This window comes from Amorphotheca resinae (assembly GCF_003019875.1).
Source record: "Amorphotheca resinae ATCC 22711 unplaced genomic scaffold M430scaffold_2, whole genome shotgun sequence".
NCBI lineage: Eukaryota > Fungi > Ascomycota > Leotiomycetes > Helotiales > Amorphothecaceae > Amorphotheca > Amorphotheca resinae.
Window position 1 is genome coordinate 1,032,115 of NW_020194472.1, and position 22,559 is coordinate 1,054,673.

Here is a 22,559-nt window from a genome sequence, read left to right on the forward strand (position 1 = left end):
AACATTCCAGATCTAGAACTGTCAATCGTAGCCTTGTGATTTACGAGATCCAATCAAGCCCCCGTTGAACCACGCGTCCCTTCACCGTTCCGGCACCCGGTCCCGTCTCGAGGATCTTTCATATACAATCCGGGGTTACTAAAGCACGAACTCCACTCCTGCGCACGGTACCTGGCTGGACATGAGTGTTACTACCTGCGTGGGGGGTTGCTTTCCGTTCAATATATAAAAGTCCCGACGGTCCTCGTCGCCTGGGCTCCCTGATCCCACTGTCTTCTTTTCAAAGGTCACTTCTACCTCCACCACTTCATGTCTCTCTTTTAGTTTTATAGTTTTCTTCTCGAGATGTTGCTCACTCTTAAACAGCCAGCACATCACGGATATAAGTCTTTCCATGACTATATTCCACTTACGCCACCATCTACCTCTCGTTTCTCTCCGGCGGTGGCGACGTCAAGCCTTTCCCTTCTTCCCCCTCCCGCCGCTGATAAGCCACAGCCCTCCGTCTCGGCCTCTCAGTCGACGGCAGAGCAGATGTCGACACCCCATCGTGGCTTGCCTCCCCCGGCGGCCATGACCCTGCCTCAACCACCACAGCAGCCTCCGCAGATAGGTCAACCGCCACTAAGTCAACCCTTAGGACAGTTGCCGGCCCCTCTACAGCAATGGCAAGGTGGGGAAGAGTCAATGAGGAACTGGTTACTTGCTAAGGCCGAAGAGGACAAGCGAAAGCAAGAGGAGGAGAAGACACGGCAGGAATCTTTGCGGTTAGAGCAACGAAAGATCGAGCAGGATATGCTGCGGACGTCGTTGAATGGAGGGATTCCACCATACATGATTCCCATGGTTTTTGCTGGAATGGGTGGAGGCAATCTGCCAGCCACAAGTTTGGAATGGGCCCAGCATTATCTGGCGCAAGCACAGCTTCAGCAGCAACAGCCTCAGCCTCAGCCTCAGCAGCATATGCTTCCTTCACAAAGCCACGCTTTGCCAGAGCAGCTGCAGAGAGGAGATCCTCGAGTACCGCCGTATTCAGGTCAACAACATCCAGCCGCAATGACGCTTCCATCCACACCTGTAGGGCCGCCAGGCTCTCAACAGAGCGCAGGTTTTGTCCCAAGCTATCAGATGTCACCAGCATCAAGGTCTCGATCCACTATTCAGGCACAGGGCGCAGTTGCCAGGCCACCCCAAGCCTCTCACCTACCCAGACTGAATACGGGAGAGATTGCGGCGGGAGGAAGCATGCAAGCTTTACCTGGTCAATCAGGGCATCCATTGCAACAAACACAAACAGCCCCGCAGCAAGAGACGCATTCCTCGCCCTCAATATACTTCCATCACTGGCAACCGCCCACGTCACAGGCCGGGAGTAGTGCTAATCAGCCCAGTACCCCTTCAGGCAAGCATTGAAGGATTCTTTTGTTGCCGTGAACACCAAACTAATAGTGATCTCCAGAATCAGCTTCTCCGAAAAAACGGAAGGCTACGGGACCTCACCAATCCGCCCCGCAGCCCACATCGCAGCCGCGGTATACCTCTCCGCCCTTCTCCCAAACTGGCTCAATATCTCACACGCCTACAAATCGACGCCGCGGCCACTCGAGGCAAAGAAGTGACATGTCTGCTAGGGGACTTGATTCCTACGGCCGCCCAGGGAGTCGACATCGCTACAGCGAGAGTAGTTTCACCACGCGGAGCATGGCTTCCCCCGCTCCGGAGCAGGGACCAGCAGCAGCGGCGTCCGTAGCGCCGCGACGACGTTCAGGGGGCTCAAATCCGGTATCTTCGATACTCGAACACAGCGAAACGAGACCGCAGTCACAATCACAAGCTCAACAAGCGCAACGCGACTCTGAGTATCCGGCAGGATCGGAGACGAGGCACGAGGAACGACGTATGACGCCCGAGGGGGGAGGATCACGATGAGCGATGTTGGCAAGCTAGATGATGAAAGGGGATTTGGCGATCCGAGAGGGGATCTTTCGGATGTCCATGTACACGAGGATCATCTTTCTGTGAGCGACAAATGGATTCGCGCAAGGGAAAGACGACACGAGACGACGGACACGAGATCGCCTTGGATCCATTCTCGAGCAGGCTTGGACCTTACTTCTGGATTTGCATCATCTTTACATTCTCTGTCGATGATTTACAAGATACCCATTTACTGCGTTTGAAACGACACATTTTTCCACCAAGCTTCTCTCGCCGCTCCTCCCGACCTTTGATTGAAGGGCTGGCACTCGGCGATACCACTTTCTTTGTACATTTGATCCATTCTTCTTGTTGGGCAAGCTCCCACTGTACTATATTATTTTTGGAAACGAGTAGATTCCGGGGTCGTGGTGGGCTCTTCCTACAGCACTTCTCGCAGCAGATTGACACAGGCTGTCCTGCGGGTGAAGGATGGAATGTGCGACTAGACCTCTGTATATATTGTTGGATACAATTCTGGATGAGGACGAGGGTTGGGCGCGGAATTGGGGATGGGGGCAAAAAGAAATATCAAAAAGTGTGGTATAGCACAAAAGAGAGAGGGAGAGAGAGATGTATATCTCTGTCCTAGGGCTACTCGCTCGGGATCTTTCTTCAATGAGAGCAGCATCTCCTCAATCATATGGTAGTCCAGCCATTTCGTGACATCCTTGCTATACATCAAAGCGAAAATAACACACCCATCAGCCATTATCTCAATCTCCCCCCTATCCCTTCTCCCGCGCCACACAGTCCGTCCGTCCTCCCAACACCAGCCACACCACAACACCCCTCCAAAATTTCCAAATTGGAATAGCGCGCAGCCCCACCCGGGCCCCCCCTCTCTCTCTCAAACAAACGCCGCGGCAGCCCCATTATCCGAAACGGGTCAAGCGCCCTGGTGTCTTAAGATTAAGGAAGGAATTCACGGAAACTGAAGGGAATTATGTTTCGGAAGAGGGAGCCGGGGAACGAGGGGACTAGGGAGAGGGTAGAGCTACTTTAGTGTGTTGATGGCGGTTGGATTAGATTTAGATTTTTTGATTGGAATTTTTGAGGGGGAGGAGGGAGTTTGTGGTGTGTTGATGGGATGGGATGGATAGATAGATAGATAGATGAAGATATACCTTAAGTATAGATCACTCAAAAGAACCAACTAATCAATCCATCCATCCATCCTTCCATTCCCTCATCTCCATTCTATCTCCAATCTTAACCAACCAACCAACCAACCAACCAACCAACCCATAATCCCTTCCTCCCTTCCTTCCTTCAACCCTATACGCATATCCCAAGACTCTTACTTATTATATACAGCAAGAAATTAGAACCGATCCGAGTGTTAGGTAACTCCTTCCCCTTTTCCCCGTTTTTTGGAGACTGTGTGGGGTGGAAGGAAGGAAGGAAGGGGTTGAGGGATGTATGGGAAAGGGGGGGGATGGGTTGGGGGGGTGATTAGGTATATGGTGAAAAGAGAGAGGAAAGGAGAGTTCCAAGTCAAGATATTGAAGATAGATAGATAGATGTTTGGGAATGGTTTTTGAACTTGTAACTAGTTTTGATATTGAGCTTTCGATTATTACATGACATACATAAATAATAGTACTTTACTCTAGATGAAAGAAATTCATAATTAAGACTCCCTCCCCTCGACCGGAATAATATAAGAAGGATTCCATCGTGTATTATCAAAATCCCAACTCCCCTTTTCTCAGTTCCCAATTCCCACAACACCTCCCCCCAACCCCCCAACCCCCCGCCCTCTTATTCCAATCCCCCATCAATAGACTCCGTCTCCTCCCGGGCCTTCTCAGCCTTCTCATACATGGCCCTCTCAAAGTCCCAAAACAGTGCCAGACTCTTCGGATCCCCCGTCGGTATGACTTGAGATCCATAGACACCACTCATCCCCGCCGCCCTATCCACCCACCAATACACATTCGGCATGCCCTGCCAACTCAGCGTGCCCTTCCTCCTCCTGCCCTCCATATCCTCCAACATCACCACGCCCCCGAGCGCGTGGCCCACCCGGTCGTCGCGCGTCACGCCGTAGATATCATTCAGCTCCTTGAACTTCCGCAGCTGCGAGAAATGCGCCTGCGCCGTGTCGCTCAGCTGCGGCCGGAACAGCTCGTCCCGCATCTCCGCTCCCAGGAGCCGCTCGTCCCCCGCCGCCAGCGCGTGCAGGATCTTCTGGAACCCCACGAGGCTCCCGTAGGCTCCCGCCCCGCCGCAGTCCTCCGGCATGTCCACGTCCCACACGGTCTCCGCGCTGGCCGTCACGCGCGTCGATGGCTCGAGGGGCGTGCCGAATCGGTTGATGCCGCCTTGTCGCTCGCTCATCTCGCAGAGCCGGCTGAGCATGCCGGGGCGCTGGCTGGGCCGGAAGCTGATGTTGGTGATGGAGAGCGGGCCCCAGATGTGCTGCTGCATGTAGTCCTCCAGAGTTGTGTGGTTGGCGCGCTCGATCATCAGCCCGGCCCAGTCGAGCCCGGCTTGAGATGGGGTCAGCTTGGGGCTTCGGAAGTGGGGTGAGAATTGGTACGCGTACGGGAATAAGACCAGAGCTCGCCTGGCTCGAAGAGGAGCGGGACGCTGCAGCGGTAGATGAGGGATCCACTGGTGAAGTGCGTTTCCTCGCCACGGGACTTGCGCCAGCGTTGCAGGATAGGGGTGAAGATATCATATGCCAACCCGGACGTGTGACTGAGGAGGTGGCTAGGTTCGGATGTCAATCAACCCTTTCCGTACCAGGGCCCAAGATTACCGGCTTACCGTAGGGTGATCTTCTTCGTAGCTTTGACGAGGATTGGCTTCTGAGTACCGGGCTCAAAGCCCTTGAGGATCTCGATATCTTTCAGTTCGGGGAGCAGGCAGGTGACATCCTCGTCGAGAGTAAATTGACCGCGCTCCACGCATTGTAAGGCTGCAATAGAGGTCATGATCTTCGTAGAGGAGGCTAGCCACATGACCGAGTCCAGATGCAAGGGCTCGCCGCCGGGCCTGAGAGAGCTGGCGCCGATGGCATTAGAGTAGTAGAATTTGCCTAGGTTGATGTCAGGAATAAGGTTGAACATCTGACAAGGGGGGGGATGTAATAAGATAGTCAATACCTGTAGCCTCGCTTGCCACAAGGACAACCCCCGGGATATCCAATGCGGTCACAGCAGCCTGGATCCTCTCCTCGATAGTCGCCATCGTTGATGTTTTTTGACTTAGCGGCAGATTGAAGGGCCAGAAGTCTGGATGATACAGGAGATAGACCAGATAGACACTCTGGGGAGCGGAGGAGCGGGGGAGCGGGGAAATTCTCGCTTACAAAGCTGATCCTGACCACAACAACTCCAAAGCGGCTGGATGCTCGCCTTCTTGCAACAACCAACGAACCAATGAAACCATGCCGAGCCTTTGCAGACAAACCATACACTGACAAGGAATCCAGCCCTTGAAACGAGACGGGAACACTGTGCATCCTTGGCCCAGGCATGGCAGGCAGAAGCGAGTACCCACGGACGATGCATCCATCGATCACAGGCTTTAACTTTGTACGCGTTTGATAGCCGGCTCAATCAACTTCATCAATTGCGATTCGACGCTGCGCCGTAAATACTATATTTAAACGATGGACAATATACAAATGCCGCCTCTTGAACACGCTTGCGTAAGAATAGGGGTTCACACTTGTGACCCGTCACATTGTCGGACTAGACAAGAGAAAGTTGATTGAAACCCTGCTCAAAAGGAGAAAAGAGAACATCGTCCCCAAGCTATCTCGAGGGACAGAAAATCAAAACGTAAAGAACATGCTGCGGAAACAGAATCCCGTCTGAGGCCGTACTGTATACTTAATTAGGAAAGTAAATAATATGTCAGTGTCTTTCATCACCAGATGAAGACAGAGAACAGTTCATCAGAGGCTCACTGAGCCAATATACTTACCGACAGGAGTCCATTGAAAAGGGTTGGTCAAGAGGGGGTTAGAATTTTTGCCTCGAATGAACGTTCTACCAGCTCTTGGTCGTACACTTCATTCTTCCAGCCATATCACCGGATATCGTAGCCTGTATGCATAGGTACCGCGCGTGCCTCATGATAGGGTCTGGTATTACTCCAAGCAGGTCAGACCACAAAATCCAAACAGCCCCCTCCATACCCGACTGTAACTCGTATATGTATTCCCGACTATGACTCGTATGTACATAAGGTAAGTATAACTCGTATGTACTCAAATGTTGTAACGAAGGCCCCTCCGCCAACTCCAACGCTAAAAGAAAGAGGTGTATGCAAATGTCCCACCTCCCATGCCCGTTGTATTATGCAGACCATTCCATGTGAGAACCTGTCCATCTAGTTTCCCAATTCTATATCTTCCCTCTTCGCCAACAGTATTACCAATCGATGTTGTCTCTTCCCTGAAGAGCAAAAAAGGCTGCTTTTGTATCTCTCATCCTCTCATTGCTTGCGGTGGGGATCCCGGGCCTGACCACCTTGAGCGATCACCTCTTGAAACGAGAAATTGCCCGACTCGTCCCTTTCTCTTCGTCGAGTCGATCCGTCGTGATCCCGTGAAAACGGTTATTAGATAGGGCAGGTAGACTCTTTGGCAAAATCCTCTTCATGTATTTATTGGGAGCCGCCGCCAAGGCTTCTTCCATTGTGAGATGACCTTCCTTGACGCGGTTCTGCTGAGTTGTTGAATTTAATGGTGGGACTTCGGCTTGAAAGTGGATTTAATACAGGCGGTGCGGAAGTCGATGACCTCCTGCGCGAATGATGCGTCAACTCTGAGAGCGAGGGATCCGAAGAATCCAAGAAGGGCGGGCTGTCCTGTCCGTCCCAACCTGACAAGACGTCGTTTGCTACTTTCCTAGCTTCTTCCTGGAGGTTTGATACCACGAGAGGAGGCTGTGGATTTGGTCAGCTCTGGGCATAGCTTCTAGAGGGTATAGGCAATGTACGAACCTGTTGGAGATAGTGATCGAGTTTCTTCTTCAGCACTCCAGATCGAACAGGCTTAGCTAAGTAGTCATTCATTCCAGACGCCAAGCACTTTTCTCTGTCACCTTGAATCGCAGAAGCAGTCATCGCAATGACCAATATCCCACGAACAGCGTCAAGCGGATCTTGTCGCAACAGCTTGGTTGCTTCATACCCGTCCAGTACAGGCATCTGCACATCCATGAGGATGATGTGATAGGGTTTACCTTCCCTGGCTCTCTTTCGCAGACCCTCCACGGCTGCCAATCCATTATCGTAGGCATCGACATACTTGAACCCCAACTTATCCATGAATTGGATTGCGATCTTTTGGTTTATTGGGTTATCTTCCGCAATACATATGCGCAGTTGGTCTCGAGGAACATTGGAGAAATCCGTGTGAGGAGATGCAAAGCCTTCTCCATCAGATTCGATATATTTTGCCATGGGGGCTCTCTGATCTATTCCGTTTTGGCTATCGCCCGGAGTAGCTTCTGGATTTGCCTTCGGAAAGGTGACGGAGAACCAAGCAGTGGTTCCTTTATTCTCGGCGCTCTCCAGCCGAATTGTACCTCCCATCATCGACTCGATGAGCGACTTGCAGATACTGAGGCCAAGACCGCTTCCACCATATTTTCGAGCGGTGCTGGCATCAGCCTGACTGAAGGGCTTGAACAACTTGGCAAGTTGCTGTTGTGGAATGCCGATTCCAGTATCCTTGACCCAGAACGTCAACTTCACGGCGTCCTTTGTCTCCATGTCGGTCCTTGCGCCCACAGTGATTGATCCATTTTCTGTGAACTTTAAGCTGTTTCCGATCAGGTTTCCCAAGACTTGATGAAGTCGTACAGGGTCCCCATAGATCAAAGATTGAGGAAGATTGATATCTTGTATAATCTCGACATTCCTTGAGCTCTTCTTGTCTCGATTGCTGTAAGAAACAGACCGGACGACTTCACGAAGCATCTCATCAGCGTTGAAGGCAACAATGAACAGTTTCATCTTGTCGGCTTCCATCTTCGAAAAGTCTAGAATGTCATTGATGACGGTCAAAAGTAGATCGGCTGATACGCGGATGGAGTCAGCCATCTCCGCCTGATCTTTTCGAAGGTCGCTATCTCTGAGCAGTTCGGAGTTACCGATGACACCATTGAGGGGGGTTCGAAGCTCGTGCGAGACATTGGCCAGGAAGATCGACTTTGCTTTGGCAGCCTCTTCAGCCAGCTTCACATTACGAAGTGCTTCGGCTTTCGCAAGATTGGCCTGCTTTTCGGCCTCGAGAGCTTTTGCAAGGGCTTTCTTCTGAACATCGACCATGGAATTGTTGAAAGCAGATACCCTCTCGACCTCCTTCATCGTCAGCGCGTTGGAGTAACTGATTCCAATCTGATTGACCAGCAATTGGAGGACGGTGAGATTTCGATCCGTGAATGCGTTGGGCTCTCCTTCGAGGTAGAGGACACCCAACAGTGGCTTGTCACCGTGACATATGGGTATGGCAATGACAGATTTGCCAGCCGGATTACGTGCTGACCAGGCTTCACTGACGTTGCTGAACCGTTCATCACGGATCAAGTCCGGAAGGAACACTGTCTCCCGGAACCTCGTGCAGTAGAGGATGACCTTCTCCGCGACTAATGCCGTTTCAGCCAGGGGAAGCCCGGGAATATGGGCCACTGCGCCCTTTTCAGAATCACCGCTCGCAGCAATACTCCAACCGACTGGGTCGTCATCCTCGACAACGATAGCCGCCAGAGATGCCAAACCGCCGCAATTCTGCAGAATGATCTCGCACATGGTTTTGAGCAACTGGTCGACTTGTAGGACACTTGAAATGACCTGGGAGCTCTCGAGAATCGATGTCAGGTCAAGCATGTCGAGTGCGGGAAGCCCTGAGCCAGCGTCTGGGCGCGCGAAGCCGCCTTGCCATGCACCGATCCTATCATCCTTGGTCTCCTCGATCACTGCACGTGTCTGTTGACGCACATCATCATCATCACCTTCAAGGGTCTGATACTGTACAGGGGCAGAATCGCCCGCGAAGTCTGTCTGGACAGCCATATCTGCTGTTCTTAGGTTTCTTGTCGGGCCTTGAAGCAGGAGGCTATGTTCATCCTCAATGTGCTTGGCGACTCCGACAGCACCGCATTGGCGATAAAGCATAATAGCCTCTCGCAGTGCCGCTTTGGCAGGTCGTCGGGACCCGACTCTTATGAAAAATCCCGCCAGCAAGTAATTGCCCAGTGCCTCCTCGAAAACGAAGCTGTGAGCTGACGCATGATCCAAGCTTTCTTCATAGTGCATTAATGCCGCACCATAATCCTCTTGCATCTCGGCAATCTGAGCAGCGAGCAGTTGTGACCACGCTAGGTAGTTAACATCATTAACAGCCTGCCAATCTTCAATCTTCCTCTGGTAGTGAAGTATCGTTTTTGTGACTTCAGCAAGCTCTTTTCGGAGGTCTGCTTCAATTTGTCGAGTTTCAGGCGTTGGATTCTCATGGTTAACAGATCGGACCGGGTCTTGTAGCTTGTACCACATCAAACCTGCGATGGACAAACCTTGGAACAACATTAAAAATCGGGTATTTCTGGCGGACCATACAGTGTCGATATTTCGTAGGGCGGAATTCCCTAGCCTAATTGCTGCCTCATAGTGTCCATATAAGAACAAGGGTGCTATTTCAAGGCTTTCATAGAATATGAGCGGCCGGTCGTTATCTTTCGAGGCTTTTCTAAGCCAGGCCTTGTATGCCAGGGAGTTGTGCTGCGAGTCACTCATAACCTCCGTTGGGTTTAAGGTGAATGTCTAGAAGATCGAGGAGTCAGCAATTGCCTTTTAAAGGTAGGACATGGGTTATCATGACAAGTTTACCTTTCCCTGCAGAGCCTTCGCTACCTGCCTCACTGATATGATCATGGTGCCTCCGCGAGTATCATCCTGCCAGTTTTGAATTTCTTCACACCCGTATGTGCAGAAGGCCTCAAGGTCAGCAAGGTGCTCGGATGCAAAGAATCTGAGATTTCCGACCAAGCCAAAATTGAAGATGGTTGATATCCTGTCACCGGCCTGGATGGCGTACTCCAGTGTTCCCTCTAATTGGGGAATTGCGTCCGGAATAGGCATCTGGATATGGCCAACGAAGAGATAATACGCCGATCCGCCTCTCCCCATTGTGTAATGGTCGCGCCATCGGTCAATGAGGGCTATGGAGACGTGCCCCATATCAGAGGCGAACTTAATCATATTAAACCGACTAATTGCGATCATAGCTAAGTGCATGAAAGCCATACCAGCTTGAGGGAAGCTGCCATTAGTGAGTATGGTATTGACCATGACTAAAGCCATTTGATAGAACTGAGAAAGGTGAGCATTATTTTCTATTGAGAGGACAAAGGGACTTACAGTAAGTTTATCGGTCCAAAAAGAAGACGTCAATGTCTCCACAAGTACAGCACCCACGACGGCAAGGTTGGAATCTGGTGACATGGATCTAGAGACCAGCTCTTCCGTGTCCATAGATTGTATTTTGAGAGAAAGACGCTCGAATTCAGCGTCACATTTCTCGAAGGTAGGCTTGGGGTCAATGTCGATATCTAGCGCCCCAAGGCACTGTTTCAATGCCTGAAAGGCTGAAGGCGAATCACCCTCTTGAGCGAGGACTCTGGACTGTAGAACCCAGGCAGGAGCTTTGTCGACAGGCGTCTTGGCATTCTTGAAGACCTGTTGAAGCAGTCGCTTGGCTTCTCGATATTGGCCCATATAGAGACTGCACTCGGCTGCTCGAGTGTAGAGTTGGAGAGTCTCCTCGTAATAGACATCCACTGCGCTATCATCCCATGGATCTTTCTGCAGCAGCGCAAAACAATGAGTGTAGAATCTGGAAGCGGTTGGTCTGGCACCACTCTCGGCGGCCGCTTGAGCACAGTCGAAGAGCACCTTCCGTAAAGATTGTCTATGCACTACACGTTTGTTGATGACATCCACTGACGCGCATATGTGGGTTGCAGTGATTTCTCGCAATCGTTCGTCAGCAGAATAGTATTTACGAAGTGTTTGCGCAATTATGAAGTGCATCTTCGGTCCATTGACTTCGCAGAGAGATCTTGCAGCCTGGACGTAACGATCGTGTACAAAACGGAATCGATCATCATCTTGAGTGGAAACGATAATGTATGCTTGAATCGCCGCTTGTAGGCCTATGACAGCGTCTTCTTGCGGATGGGATAGCGGGCAGTGCCCGGTAGCCCCTGGCGTGTTTCCAGACTCGTCGTAATCGAATTCGCCGCTTAGAAGCTTTTGGATCAATTCGAATGAAAAAGAATTCCCAATAAGTGAAGCCCAACCAAGGATAGCCCTGGAAGACGGAGGTAATTCTTGCAGTCGGCCTGTGACGAATTCGCTGTTCGGAGTGTCGTGGTAGCTTTTAGCCTCAAATTGTTTGAATACTCGGTCAAGATCGTAGCGCCAGCCATTATCCTTATAGTCGTACCATATACACTGCTTTCGATGACAGGTGTCAAGCATCTCTCTCATATAGAAAGGATTGCCTGCAGTCTTCGACTGGATGATAGCAGCCAATGGTATGACATCATGCCTAGGTAGACAGAGCGTCGCAGAAACATATTGGATGACATCCTCTTCAGTCAAGGGGTTTAGGACCACTTTGGTAATACCAACCCCGGGAGCTTTTATATAATCTGTCCACTGTTAGCAGAGCCAAGTCAAAGGTCATATATGGGAGCGCAAACAGTTACCCTCTGGATCCATTTCTGGGGGTTCTAGAATACTCGCGATCTGCTCATGACGCATTTCCTCCGGCCTGTAGGTCACGATGATGACCATCTTCATTCTGGAAGAAACAATTTGAGTGATCAAATCCAGCGATTCATCATCTGCGAATTGAAGATCGTCTAAACAAAAGCAGATAAACTTGTGTTGTGTGAACACACGTAAAACATCAAGGAAGGTATTCATCAGTCGCACTGATTTTGTTGAAGAGCCTGCGCGCAAGAAGTCCTGGGCACTCTGGGCACCGAGTGCCATACTATATAAGTTGGAAGGCGAACTCGTGGGCGAGGAGTCGCGACGGCTATACTCAGCTCTAATGCTCTTGTTGTATGACTGAGATGGCTGGCTGCCATGGGTTGGTCTCGGAGGGGTAGTGGTCGGACCGAGCAAGAACTCAGGGAGGCCCAGAATTTTGTGAAGCATTGGCCAAGCCGGCTTGACGTATTGTTTGAGGAGCTGATGGAAGGGGGTATCGGTGTTGCTCTCAGAAAAGACTTGCTTGAAAAGACTGGAGAGTAATCTGAGGACTGGACCAAATGGTGTCTTCTTGGCCTGGTCGAACTTCGAGCTGGCAAAGTATCCCCTTCGGCGAGCCTCAACTTGCACGGATTGGACGAGACAGCTCTTCCCCAAGCCGGCAGAACCAGAGATACTCACAACCTCGCACCGCCCTTTCCTACGGAACTTTTGGGCATTGCGATGACTAGTCAAGCTTCCAACGCCATCAGAGCCTGATCGAGATCCGCCAACTTCTGAACTCATACTATCAATCATGCTCCTGGATTCTAAGGACAAGGCGTTGTTTTTCTCCCAGGGCTTGACATTCGCGTTGGATTGATTTGATCGACTAGACGATTCTTGGCTTTCCAGAGAATTGTGTAATGAATTGGTGACAGAGCGTATTTGGCTCGAATTGCTCTTGTATCTTCTGAGTTCTCCAGAGAGTGCGTTTGCTGTTAGCGGGATGGATCTTGCTTCGCCAGAGCTCGTGTTGTCTCCCTCACTCGATAGGTCTGTGACGATCGCCGAAGCCGCGTTAAAGCTTTCCAAGCGGCCTTCAGATAAGCTAACTCCAGATGAAATGCTAGACACATCTTGCATTTGAGCAATAACGTGCCGTTTGGCCACTTTATCAATGATCTTGACCACTTTGTCATGCTCCTCTGTCCTGCCCACCATGATGGGCCCTCCCATCACGAACGAATCTCGAACAGCGAGCGAGCATGGCAGCGAATCGACCCTCACCCAGGATGAAACGTACGAGCGGACGTCTATCGATCTAGTCGCCCGGATCTCACATCATGCCCTGCGAGAGGAGCGAGCATTTCATATTTGCAACTCGATAAAGTCGGTGGATCCGGATGGACATCATATCATCCGCCCCCTCGACCTTGTACGATTAACTGCTCAACCGGGAGACAAGGCACCGATCGTTGTCTGCATCTTCGAACACCCAGGGCCAAATTATCTTCCGAGGATCGTCGATCATGGGCCAGCGTGGTATAAAGCTCGTAAAGTCGGAGATAAGCTTGAGGCTGTCAGGTATGACTTCAAACCGGATGGACCAGTGCCCTTGCAGACCTTCCTCGACTTTGCTATCGGCGCCACTGAGTGTCTCGAAATCCTTCATCATGGCCAGCGAATTGTGCATGGCGAGATCCGAGCCGATGCCTTCCATATGAATCTGGAGACTGGAGAGGTGAAATTGATTAATTTTGGATCTGGTTTGCGGACATTCGAGCATGGCCTTACAAGCACAGGATGGTCTGCTCTGTCGAAGGAAATCGGGGCAAAGAACAAGCTGTCATACATGAGCCCCGAGCAGACAGGTCGTATGCCTGCCGAGCCAGATAGCCGCACCGATATATACTCCCTTGGGATTCTTTTCTGGACCATGCTCACGCAACAAGCTGCCTTTGACGGGGAGACGCCGATGGACATTATTCAGGGAGTCTTAGGTCGGCGGCTTCCATCGGTGTCTACAATCAGAATAGATGTCCCAATTGTTATTAGCAGGATCATCCAAAAGATGACCGCTAAAACGATTAATGACAGATACCACTCCGCTAGTGGCCTGCGGTATGATCTCATTGAGGTTCGAAGGCTTTTAGAAGGGGGGGAATCTGCTGCACTTAAAGCCTGGGAGATTGCAACAAAAGATGTCTCTTCATTTTTTATGCTTCCTTCCTGGTGGGATGAGTTGCGGCGTTCGAAAGGGTATTTCGAATGGACGGCTCCGCTGTTGCTGCCGCTGCTCGAGTGTTTGGCAGCAGTGTTCTTGTGCCCGTAGACTTGCCTGTTCCATGGTCAACATCCTCTATCGTGCTGCAGCGTGCTGCAGCTCTGCCTTACCAGTTACTGTAGCTTGAATGGTACGGGTCCTGTGATTCATCCCACGTATATCCAGCGATTTGTCGCAGTCTTTCGAAGAGTCTCGGGGGCGGATCCAGATTCTCGTCCGCCAGCGTGACAGAACCATCCATTATGCTCTCTTAGCATTCAGATCATCTCTTCCGTTGCAGACCTCCGTCGTGAGAATGCTCGTAGGGCTGGCTCTCGACTGACACGCTCGCATCAATCTCTGTCGCAGTCAGGTAATGGGGGCCCGGATCCACACAGTTGATAGGCCGGTTCTGTGATCGGTTGATGCACTGGATGGGGGGGTTTCGGCTGGTAAATCCCTGGCACACCCTTACAACCTGAGGTTCTGCTTGAGCTCGTTAAAGCTCGTCTGGCCGCTGGCGACTCGGCGCTGTTCCTGGTTACGTCATTAAAAGCGGCTCTGCTTTCTGTACTGAGTAAAGATGGTGATTCGAAGGACCTTGGAAGAGGGAAGAGGCACGTGTTTTACCGGGGCTCTTCTGGTACAGTTCCTGCTGGCAAGTAGCCTCGATGCTGCAGATTGTTAGGTATGGCGCTGTGTACCTTGGCACTAGGTAGGTAAGATAAGGTATGGTAGAGGTACCTTAGGGTATACCTTAGATGAGGAAGTGGATCATGTGACTTACTAAGTCTTAAGGACTTAGCGTATACTTAGTACTTGGACATAAATAACTTGGATACAGTGTACCTATACTTGGATATCTTAGGTCAACCCACCGATAAATCATACCGTTTGCCTACAATAAGAACCCTTTGGGTGTTGAACAAGAGTACAAAAATACTTATCCTGATCCTAAGCGGTCTGTACAATCTCCACGGAATAACAGTAACGCCCAATCACGCGGTCATAGGATTTGTCCTTGCATGAGATACCTATTAATACGTGAACGAGAGGTGTATATTATACTACATCAAGTGTCGACCTAGGTAGAGGATAATAGGTGTAGAGTGAGAGTCAAGTGCCGGGCCGGTGGGGTGGTGCTTGTGCCTTAGTGCGATACTGGGCTATTCTCAAGAGTACGCTGAGAGACATATGGCGTGGACAAAAAAGTTTACAGGCTCTCGTTCAATAGAATTCGAAGCCGTTGCCTTGCTGTTCAGCTTGCCTAGCGATTACTCCCGGGGTGGTTACTCTCGGAGGGTATGAATATGTCGACATTTACTGCGATCGTATCAGTGGGTAAGCCAAAGCCCAAGAGGTTAACCGATGTCCAACTCCAATTGGCGGCACTGGATGTCCCTCGATGGGTTATGGATTTATTAGCCTTCATTCGTTGATGAGTCGGGATAGATTGCCCAAAGCCTGGCAGTTCCTTCTGCTTTACTATTCTGCTTTTATTATTAATAATCATTGGGGAAAAGAATCGTCTCATTCACGCGGATTTGATACTAATCGATTTTAGGGACATGTATGAACACCACGCATGTATTAGCAACGCCTTCTATTCTCTATGCATCACTACCAAGCAAGAAGTTAAACCGACACCTGAGCCTCCTTGGGCCCACCATCCCTCTGTATCTAGCAGAAGAGAGATTGCAGAGGTGTATATCCTAGCAAAAGCAATGTAACTCGTATCCCCCGAATGCCAGCGGACGATTCAAGAGCGCTCAAATCCGCAACAGATGTGCTCTAACTTTGCGACAATAAACTCCTCCGATTTAGACTTTTGTCTAAAATACAACCGAAATGTTGTCTAAATTTAGTTGGTGCTCTTTGAGGTTTTTCTTGCGTGAGTGGTTGGCTGGCTCTTGGAAGGTGCTCGGTCGCGGGTTGGGAGCTCCGTAGTTCCAGCAGCCTTCTTGAAGATCTGGCTACCCTCGACAAGTCTCCTCTCCGTGTTCTTGCGTCCATTGACGAAATCAGGGTAGTTGAGAGTGAGCTCAACAGCGCCGTTCACAATGTTGTCCGCAGCTTCAACACCAAGCATGAAGGAATGGTCTTGGTTGCCTACTTCGTATCTCCAGCTGCCGAAACGTCCTCGCGAGTAGATGTCCTTGGCTTGGAGCTTGGGGAGGAGCTGGGTGAGGACGCCCTCACGCTCAAGGGACGGGGTTGGGTAACCATGGTCGAAACGGCGGTGGTATGTGGAGACAATTTCATCGGTGGGCTTGATCATTTCGGTGTTGATCAGACCTTGGATGGAGTCCCTGAGAATGTTCGCTTGGTCGACAGGCTTCATGGACGATTCAGAGACCTCCAACATGATGGACCAGTATGGACCTTCTTGAGGCTCGCTGGATGCAGGCTTGCTGCCATTGGCCAGGTATTTGGTTGGGAGTTTGACGGATTTGTCAGGTTGGTTGTATGGGGAGTAGTTAGAAAAGATCGTTGCTCTGTAGAATGGGCAGTCGTTCTCTGGGAAGTAGAGCTTCATAAATGTGAGCAATCCAGATCTCGCAACTTTAGAATCGACTTACCCAGCACTTGTCTCCAATGTTCTCCGGGCGCGCTCCTCGGATTCCGACACCGATGACGTGGGTGCTCGAGTAGAACAGGCCCTTGGTCAAAGATACAAGCTCCTGGTCTCCCATCTGTTCGGCAAGTTGGTCCACAGCCATTGTGGTGATCAACTTCTTGTAGCCGATCTTCTTGCCACTCTTCAAGGTGACAGTGTGGGCATCGGCATCGACCTTTGTGACAGCACCCTCCTTTCCGAAGAGCGTCTTCTCCTTGGGTAAGGTCTTGGCAACGGCGATCCAGATCCCACCAGTGCCATCACGAGCGGGGAAGCGGAAGGTAGCGTTAGGACCCCAGTTTCCTGCGACCTTGTTGAGAAGGACGTTCTTGACCACAGTCTTGACATCAGGTGCTGCGACACGCTCTCCGAGCCAAGCACATTGCATCTAGCAAGAAACCCAGTCAATCGCTATCTAATCCTCGTATATCTCCAGCACATACCTTTGTAGTCGGAACAGCCCAGACTTTGTAGTTGTATGGTCGCATGAACACATCAGCGAGTCCAACACCCATACTGCGGACAATCCACTCGTCAAAGTCTTTTGGCTTATCAGTGGCTGTGCGGGCCGCGAGAGCGGCGTCTATCAAGCCATCAATGCATTTGACCTGCTCTTCCTTTGGAAGCATAGAGACGTTGTTCTGCAGAGGGTAGGGGGCCCAGACGCCCTTTAGTCGGACATATGAGATACGTTGGTGGGTATACCAGTCGTCCTCGTTGGGCAGGGCTTCGTCAATGCAGTCGTCGAAGTACTTGTAGTGGGAAAAGATAACGTGGCCACCGACATCGTAGAGCTATGAGGATCAGCCGGCGCTGCTGGAGGGAGAATGGGAAACTGGACTTACGAAGCCTTCTGGAGTGACATCGGTAGAGGCAAGACCACCAGGCGTCTCGTTGGAATCAATAATCATCCACGAGGGACCATCCTAACGACAGATTATTAGTCTCCCCGCGCCAACAGCAACAGACAGTATTGTGCGAGACTCACGATTTGGTTCAGGCGCTTTGCGGCACCCAGACCAGTAGGTCCAGCTCCAATGACGAGGACGTCAACATTGCTGTGAGCAGAAGAATTGTCAGAATAGGGGGGGTTCTCTCGAGAAGGCAATCCGCAATTGGGATTCATACATATCTGCCATGTTGATTGCGAAGCTACTGTGCTGTGTATGGGATGTGTCTGGGAAGTGCAAGATGGCAAGGAGTGCGGGGGATTCCTGGATGACTCTAGGGATTGCGACAGAGGCAGGAGGCTTTTGTCAAGGTGCAGGACGTACAGGACCGAGTAATATGGAGAAAGAAGGGTCGCGCTGGCGATGGGGATAACGAGCGGATGTGGAGTCGTGGGTAGTGATGGTGGTTCTCGCAATCAAAAGGGCAAATGAATTCCTTCGGGCGAGCGAGGGGTTATAATTTGGGTGGCAGGGGGGTGTTCCCTGGGTAATTGGCCCTACCAGATGCCAAATGCTTCGCAACAGCTCCCAATTGCCTCAGTCCTGGGCCTAGCGGGAGGGAGCATTGCCCACCGCATTTTGCGGGTGGATTGCCCTCTGGGACTAGCGGCCCATGTGCTTAGCCATTGGGCCCGCCGCGTGTGGTTATTGGGCCAGCGCCGTCGCGGGTCGTGGAAAAGGGGGAAGGTTAAGATTGGGATGTCTCGCGCCAATAACCACCAACCATCGCTATCATTATTCCAGACGGGAACGCACCAAGAAGAATCATGACGGCAGCGGCAGAAATATAATTAACACCAGCGGCAAAAATAACTACAGCAACAAAAATAACTACAGCAATGCTTGGTTGAGGGCTAAGCACCGGGCTACAGTTGACAGTTGACAGTCCTCCTCCAAGATCTTGAAAGCCGCCGATTTCCACTTACTTACATACCTCAGGTACCTACTACCTACGGAGGACACCAAGTTCCCAACCCTCCATCAACCAGGTATTATTATTTCCCATCCACCGACCGACCGACCGGCCTCGACAGGCTTCGTTCGGGTACGCCTATACATCCCGAGCTCCAGTGCTCCACCCTCCCCGAAATCATTGAAATCCTTTTGCGCCTTGTAGATCTTGACAAACGCCTTCGTTGCTGCATCTGTCAGCCATGGCGGGCGAAGTGGCGATGGATGCGTGGGATTCGGCCTGCTTGGAGGAATGATCATCGGCCCATATCACCGATTGATTTCCTCATAATTTCCCAGCCTGGCCACGGGTAATAATGCTGCAATAATAACCTACGCTCGACAGCTCCTTGCAAGGTGAACGGTGCGCGTCCCCGGCTCTCCTTACGTGGTACTCGTCCACCGGGCCTTATCCCGTACCCGCAATACTACCGCATCTGCATTCGACGGGCCAGGTATCCCGTCGTACCAAGTCCCGTTCGCACAGGAGGACAAGTTACAACTGCTAGGCCGTCAAGATGAAACGGATCTGCACACCGTTAGTAGGACATCGGAGCAAGTAGTGCGACTGCTGGATCTCAGGGAGAAGTGTAGATCTCAAGGCTAGGAATCAAGCAATGGGTGGCCTCTGAGTAGTGCTCCCCACTCCCACGTCCGACCCTACCTGCGTGCTACGACGGGCTCCCGTCTCCATCTGTTAGGTACCGGAGGAGGCTCTCTGGGCCTCTGCGGGCCTCTGGCAGACTACTACTACTACTGGCAGCGACTGGGCCATGGAAGAAGTCTCGAGGGACTGAGAGTCAGGGCCGTGGAGAATCGGAAATCGCGATTGATTGATTGATTTGCTTCTTTTGCCTTGAGGGCCCCTATAGGCCATTTATTGTATGCCCCTATTATTACCGCCGCTATGCGTTCCATCAAGTAGGTATGCCGTGGCTCCGGGATCCCTCTGCTTCCCTACCTTAGGTAGGTATGGCAAGGCATGTATGATGATCACTTTGGAAGAGGGCTATGTACAGTACTTATAATTGTTCCGGGGCAAGATCAAGGGCATAAGAGCACATGCCATACATAAGATACATAAGATACATATCACATATCATTAATCAAGGCAAGGCAAGGCAAGGCAAACAACGGTCAACGGTAAACCTGCCCTCGCAACGTTCAGCTGTGCACAACTCCTTTTTTTATCCTTCGCGCCGCCCTTAGGACAAGGACAGTCCAGTGGGCCTCCCCCGGGGCTTGATTGCGTGTTAAGGGCGCTAGGCCTCATACGCGTAAGTCCCAACTCTAAGCGCACCCCGTCGTGCCATTGGCCAGTTTGCCTTGTTTCGGCCACACCAGCTGTGACCATCATTCCCTTTAACCTACCTCACCTTCGCCTTTTACCTTACTTGTTCAGCCCCCCCCTCGAACCCTGATCTCCTCTCCTTCTCCTCCTCACTCTTTTCTTCTCTCGCTCCTCCTCTCCTCTCCTCTCCTCCAAACTATCTCACTTTCTTCTCTCTTTGCGTCCTTCTTCACCCCCCCCCCCGTTGCTGTTGCTGTTGTTGATCCCGTCCGCGGACCTCCAACAACAAATTCGGCCGGCTCCTTCAACCACTACACTCGTTCATCGTTCGGTTGTCTGACCACTTGTCCTGTTGACGTCTGCGCCCCTTTGAGATCGCGACCGCCCAATTCTCTCCTCACCCGAATAGCAACACATCGCAATCGCAACAATGGCTGAAGATAAGGTTCGCGTGTCGGGGGACCTGGCAAGGCCTTCTGGCGCGCCTGTCCTGCCAACCGTCAATCCTGACGCAGAGAAGAGAGCACCTTCAAAAGAGGCTGGAATACCTGCTGCCTTCTACGTCATGTAAGTAAAGAGCGCGCGCCATGTCTCACAACGCGACCCAACATCGTCAGAACATCAGCTTATCGTGACCGCGCAGTTTCTGGATCTCCCTTAGCGGAGGTGTTATTCTCTTTAACAAGTGGATCTTGTCTACCCTTGGTTTTCGTATGTCTACACGTCTACAGCCTATAGACTCTTGTTAATGTCCACCAGATTACCCTATCCTCCTGACAGCATGGCATCTCATCTTCTCTACCATCATGACGCAGATCTTGGCACGCACGACCACCCTCCTTGACGGCCGAAAGAAGATCAAGATGACTGGTCGCGTCTACCTTAGAGCTATCGTCCCTATTGGTGTTGCATTCAGCCTAAGTTTGATGTGCGGTAACCTGACATACCTGTATCTGAGTGTCTCGTTCATCCAAATGCTCAAGGTATATTGCCTATCCCTATCATCCCACTTGTATTCGCTAACCCCGATAGGCCACTACCCCAGTCGCGGTCCTCCTTACCAGTTGGATGCTCAGGGTCGAGGAGGTCAACTTCATGAAACTCTTCAATGTCTCCTTCATCGTTCTCGGTGTTGTTATTGCATCTTTCGGCGAGATCGACTTCGTGCTGATCGGTTTCTTGTACCAAATCGGAGGCATTATGTTCGAGGCTATCAGAATCAACTTGGTCCAAACCCTGTTGAACGGCGCTGAGTACAAGATGGACCCTCTTGTATCTCTGTACTACTTTGCCCCTGTCTGTGCGGTTATGAACACGATTGTGGCCATGTTCTGGGAGATCCCACAGGTCACTATGTCGGAGGTTTATGCAGTCGGCATCTGGACCTTTGTTGCAAACGCAGCCTGTGCCTTCATGCTGAACGTCGCAGTGGTCTTCTTGGTAATTCTTTGTCCCCCCTGATGATATTTGCGGAGTACTAACCATGGCTTTCAGATCGGCAAAACCTCTGGTCTCGTCCTCACACTCTGCGGTGTCCTTAAGGATATTCTTCTCGTCATTGCCTCTGTCCTCATCTGGGGTACTATGATCAGCCGTCTTCAAATGTTCGGATACACAATCGCTCTCCTTGGTATGCTCTGGTTCAAGTTCGGAAAGGAGAAGGTAAAGGAGTTCTTGGCGAATGGAAACCGCGCATGGGCTGAATTGGGTGCCAACCGTCCGGTTCTTCGAAAAATCATCGTGCTCGCACTGGTCCTTGTCACGGCCTTTGTGCTGCTTGGCGGCTTAGCCCCAACCTATGCTCCTGCCTACGACCCCAAGGAATACATCAACGCTGCGAAGAGCGCCGTGAGCGGCGTTTAAACACTTTTCGCGCCTCGCAGAAGCTCCTTAGCCTCTGCGATGGAAGGTTGGCTTGGAGATATTAATTGTAATCCTGAATTCCTGGCCCTCCAGAAATAGTCAGGTTGGATGATGCGGATGGGCTATTTGGCTCCTCCATACGATTCGCGTACATAATTTGACCTTCGAAACTTTGTTTGATTCATTCATTCATGTGTCATTTTCTTTTACTGGCATTTGATTTGCGGCATTCCAGGTGCGCTTCATGTGTTGGGCTTGAAGTTGGGGAACTTGGGCCTTATTATAGATGGGCGGGAGTTTTTCTGCTTGGGTGTACAGTAGGGCGTCGGATGACGAGCTGAATGAATGCCTGCTTGTGCTGGGATACAGGCAGAATAGAAAGCGGAAATAGAAAAGCATTTCAAAACTTGATTTTCATGATGTGAGGGTGCATGTGGTGGGAGAATTCGTTGTATATTCTGTTTGTGTGGAACCGTGCTTCATTCTAGATTTGAAGTATCCCGTTTTGCCTTGCAGTACCTACGGTATCTGCTACAGCTCTTTTGTTATACCTCTATCTATTCAGATAGCAAAATACCTAGCACATACGACCACAGACTGAAGAAAATAGGGCATCCCGTCCGCTCTGCCATACTCAAGCTTCAGATCGGCGGATTAGTAGTTGGGTGGGTGACCACCAGCGAATACCCGCTGTTGTATGTTATTTTGCCTTTCTTGTGCCTCTCTTTCTTTTTGTGCCATTTTACTCTTGCCTGCCTCGATGCTATCCTGAGCTGTAGCGAATATCTTTCTTCTGTTTCATTTCATATTTTTGTTTTGGTTTGTGTATACGTTTCTTTTCCATCCCGCCTTTTATTTTCCATCCTAGGGTCTGTTTTCCTGCTCATATATCTATTCAGATAGAACAGAAGCTGGTACATA

The 22,559-nt window shown here is 50.9% G+C and overlaps 7 protein-coding genes across 7 annotated transcripts; 3 read left to right on the forward strand and 4 right to left on the reverse strand.

The window, feature by feature from the left end:
* Window positions 1-157: 157 nt before the first annotated feature.
* On the forward strand, window positions 158-2,176 carry M430DRAFT_200848 (hypothetical protein). The gene is made up of 3 exons (XM_024864213.1): window positions 158-286; window positions 367-1,402; window positions 1,460-2,176. Exons 2-3 carry the CDS (start codon window positions 535-537, stop codon window positions 1,927-1,929), a joined length of 1,338 nt encoding a protein of 445 aa, XP_024723927.1. The 5' UTR covers window positions 158-286; window positions 367-534; the 3' UTR covers window positions 1,930-2,176.
* Window positions 2,177-3,696: 1,520 nt separating this feature from the next.
* On the reverse strand, window positions 3,697-5,222 carry M430DRAFT_33084 (hypothetical protein). The gene is made up of 4 exons (XM_024866295.1): window positions 5,091-5,222; window positions 4,753-5,023; window positions 4,529-4,695; window positions 3,697-4,472 (listed from the first exon to the last, which is right to left on the reverse strand). Exons 1-4 carry the CDS (start codon window positions 5,173-5,175, stop codon window positions 3,742-3,744), a joined length of 1,254 nt encoding a protein of 417 aa, XP_024723928.1. The 5' UTR covers window positions 5,176-5,222; the 3' UTR covers window positions 3,697-3,741.
* A 1,099-nt stretch (window positions 5,223-6,321) lies between these two features.
* M430DRAFT_114938 (hypothetical protein) lies at window positions 6,322-12,948 on the reverse strand. The gene is made up of 6 exons (XM_024861573.1): window positions 12,594-12,948; window positions 11,941-11,982; window positions 10,360-11,654; window positions 9,829-10,311; window positions 6,940-9,762; window positions 6,322-6,882 (listed from the first exon to the last, which is right to left on the reverse strand). Exons 1-6 carry the CDS (start codon window positions 12,937-12,939, stop codon window positions 6,601-6,603), a joined length of 5,271 nt encoding a protein of 1,756 aa, XP_024723929.1. The 5' UTR covers window positions 12,940-12,948; the 3' UTR covers window positions 6,322-6,600.
* Window positions 12,949-13,018: 70 nt separating this feature from the next.
* M430DRAFT_76255 (hypothetical protein) lies at window positions 13,019-13,708 on the forward strand (the record flags this gene model as incomplete). Its single annotated transcript, XM_024869558.1, has 1 exon — window positions 13,019-13,708. A coding segment is annotated over one exon (690 nt), but the record flags the coding sequence as incomplete, so codon positions are not given.
* On the reverse strand, window positions 13,590-14,562 carry M430DRAFT_200888 (hypothetical protein). The gene is made up of 2 exons (XM_024864214.1): window positions 14,098-14,562; window positions 13,590-14,041 (listed from the first exon to the last, which is right to left on the reverse strand). Exons 1-2 carry the CDS (start codon window positions 14,226-14,228, stop codon window positions 13,690-13,692), a joined length of 483 nt encoding a protein of 160 aa, XP_024723931.1. The 5' UTR covers window positions 14,229-14,562; the 3' UTR covers window positions 13,590-13,689.
* A 1,265-nt stretch (window positions 14,563-15,827) lies between these two features.
* On the reverse strand, window positions 15,828-18,037 carry M430DRAFT_133681 (hypothetical protein; the record flags this gene model as incomplete). Its single annotated transcript, XM_024862309.1, has 6 exons — window positions 17,712-18,037; window positions 17,572-17,641; window positions 17,429-17,509; window positions 17,027-17,377; window positions 16,546-16,971; window positions 15,828-16,496 (listed from the first exon to the last, which is right to left on the reverse strand). The coding sequence occupies exons 1-6, from the start codon at window positions 17,720-17,722 to the stop codon at window positions 15,828-15,830; spliced, it is 1,608 nt and encodes a 535-aa protein (XP_024723932.1). The 5' UTR covers window positions 17,723-18,037.
* A 1,932-nt stretch (window positions 18,038-19,969) lies between these two features.
* M430DRAFT_133684 (hypothetical protein) lies at window positions 19,970-21,960 on the forward strand. Its single transcript, XM_024862310.1, has 5 exons — window positions 19,970-20,342; window positions 20,419-20,486; window positions 20,535-20,758; window positions 20,808-21,215; window positions 21,270-21,960. The coding sequence occupies exons 1-5, from the start codon at window positions 20,206-20,208 to the stop codon at window positions 21,636-21,638; spliced, it is 1,206 nt and encodes a 401-aa protein (XP_024723933.1). The 5' UTR covers window positions 19,970-20,205; the 3' UTR covers window positions 21,639-21,960.
* Window positions 21,961-22,559: the final 599 nt, after the last annotated feature.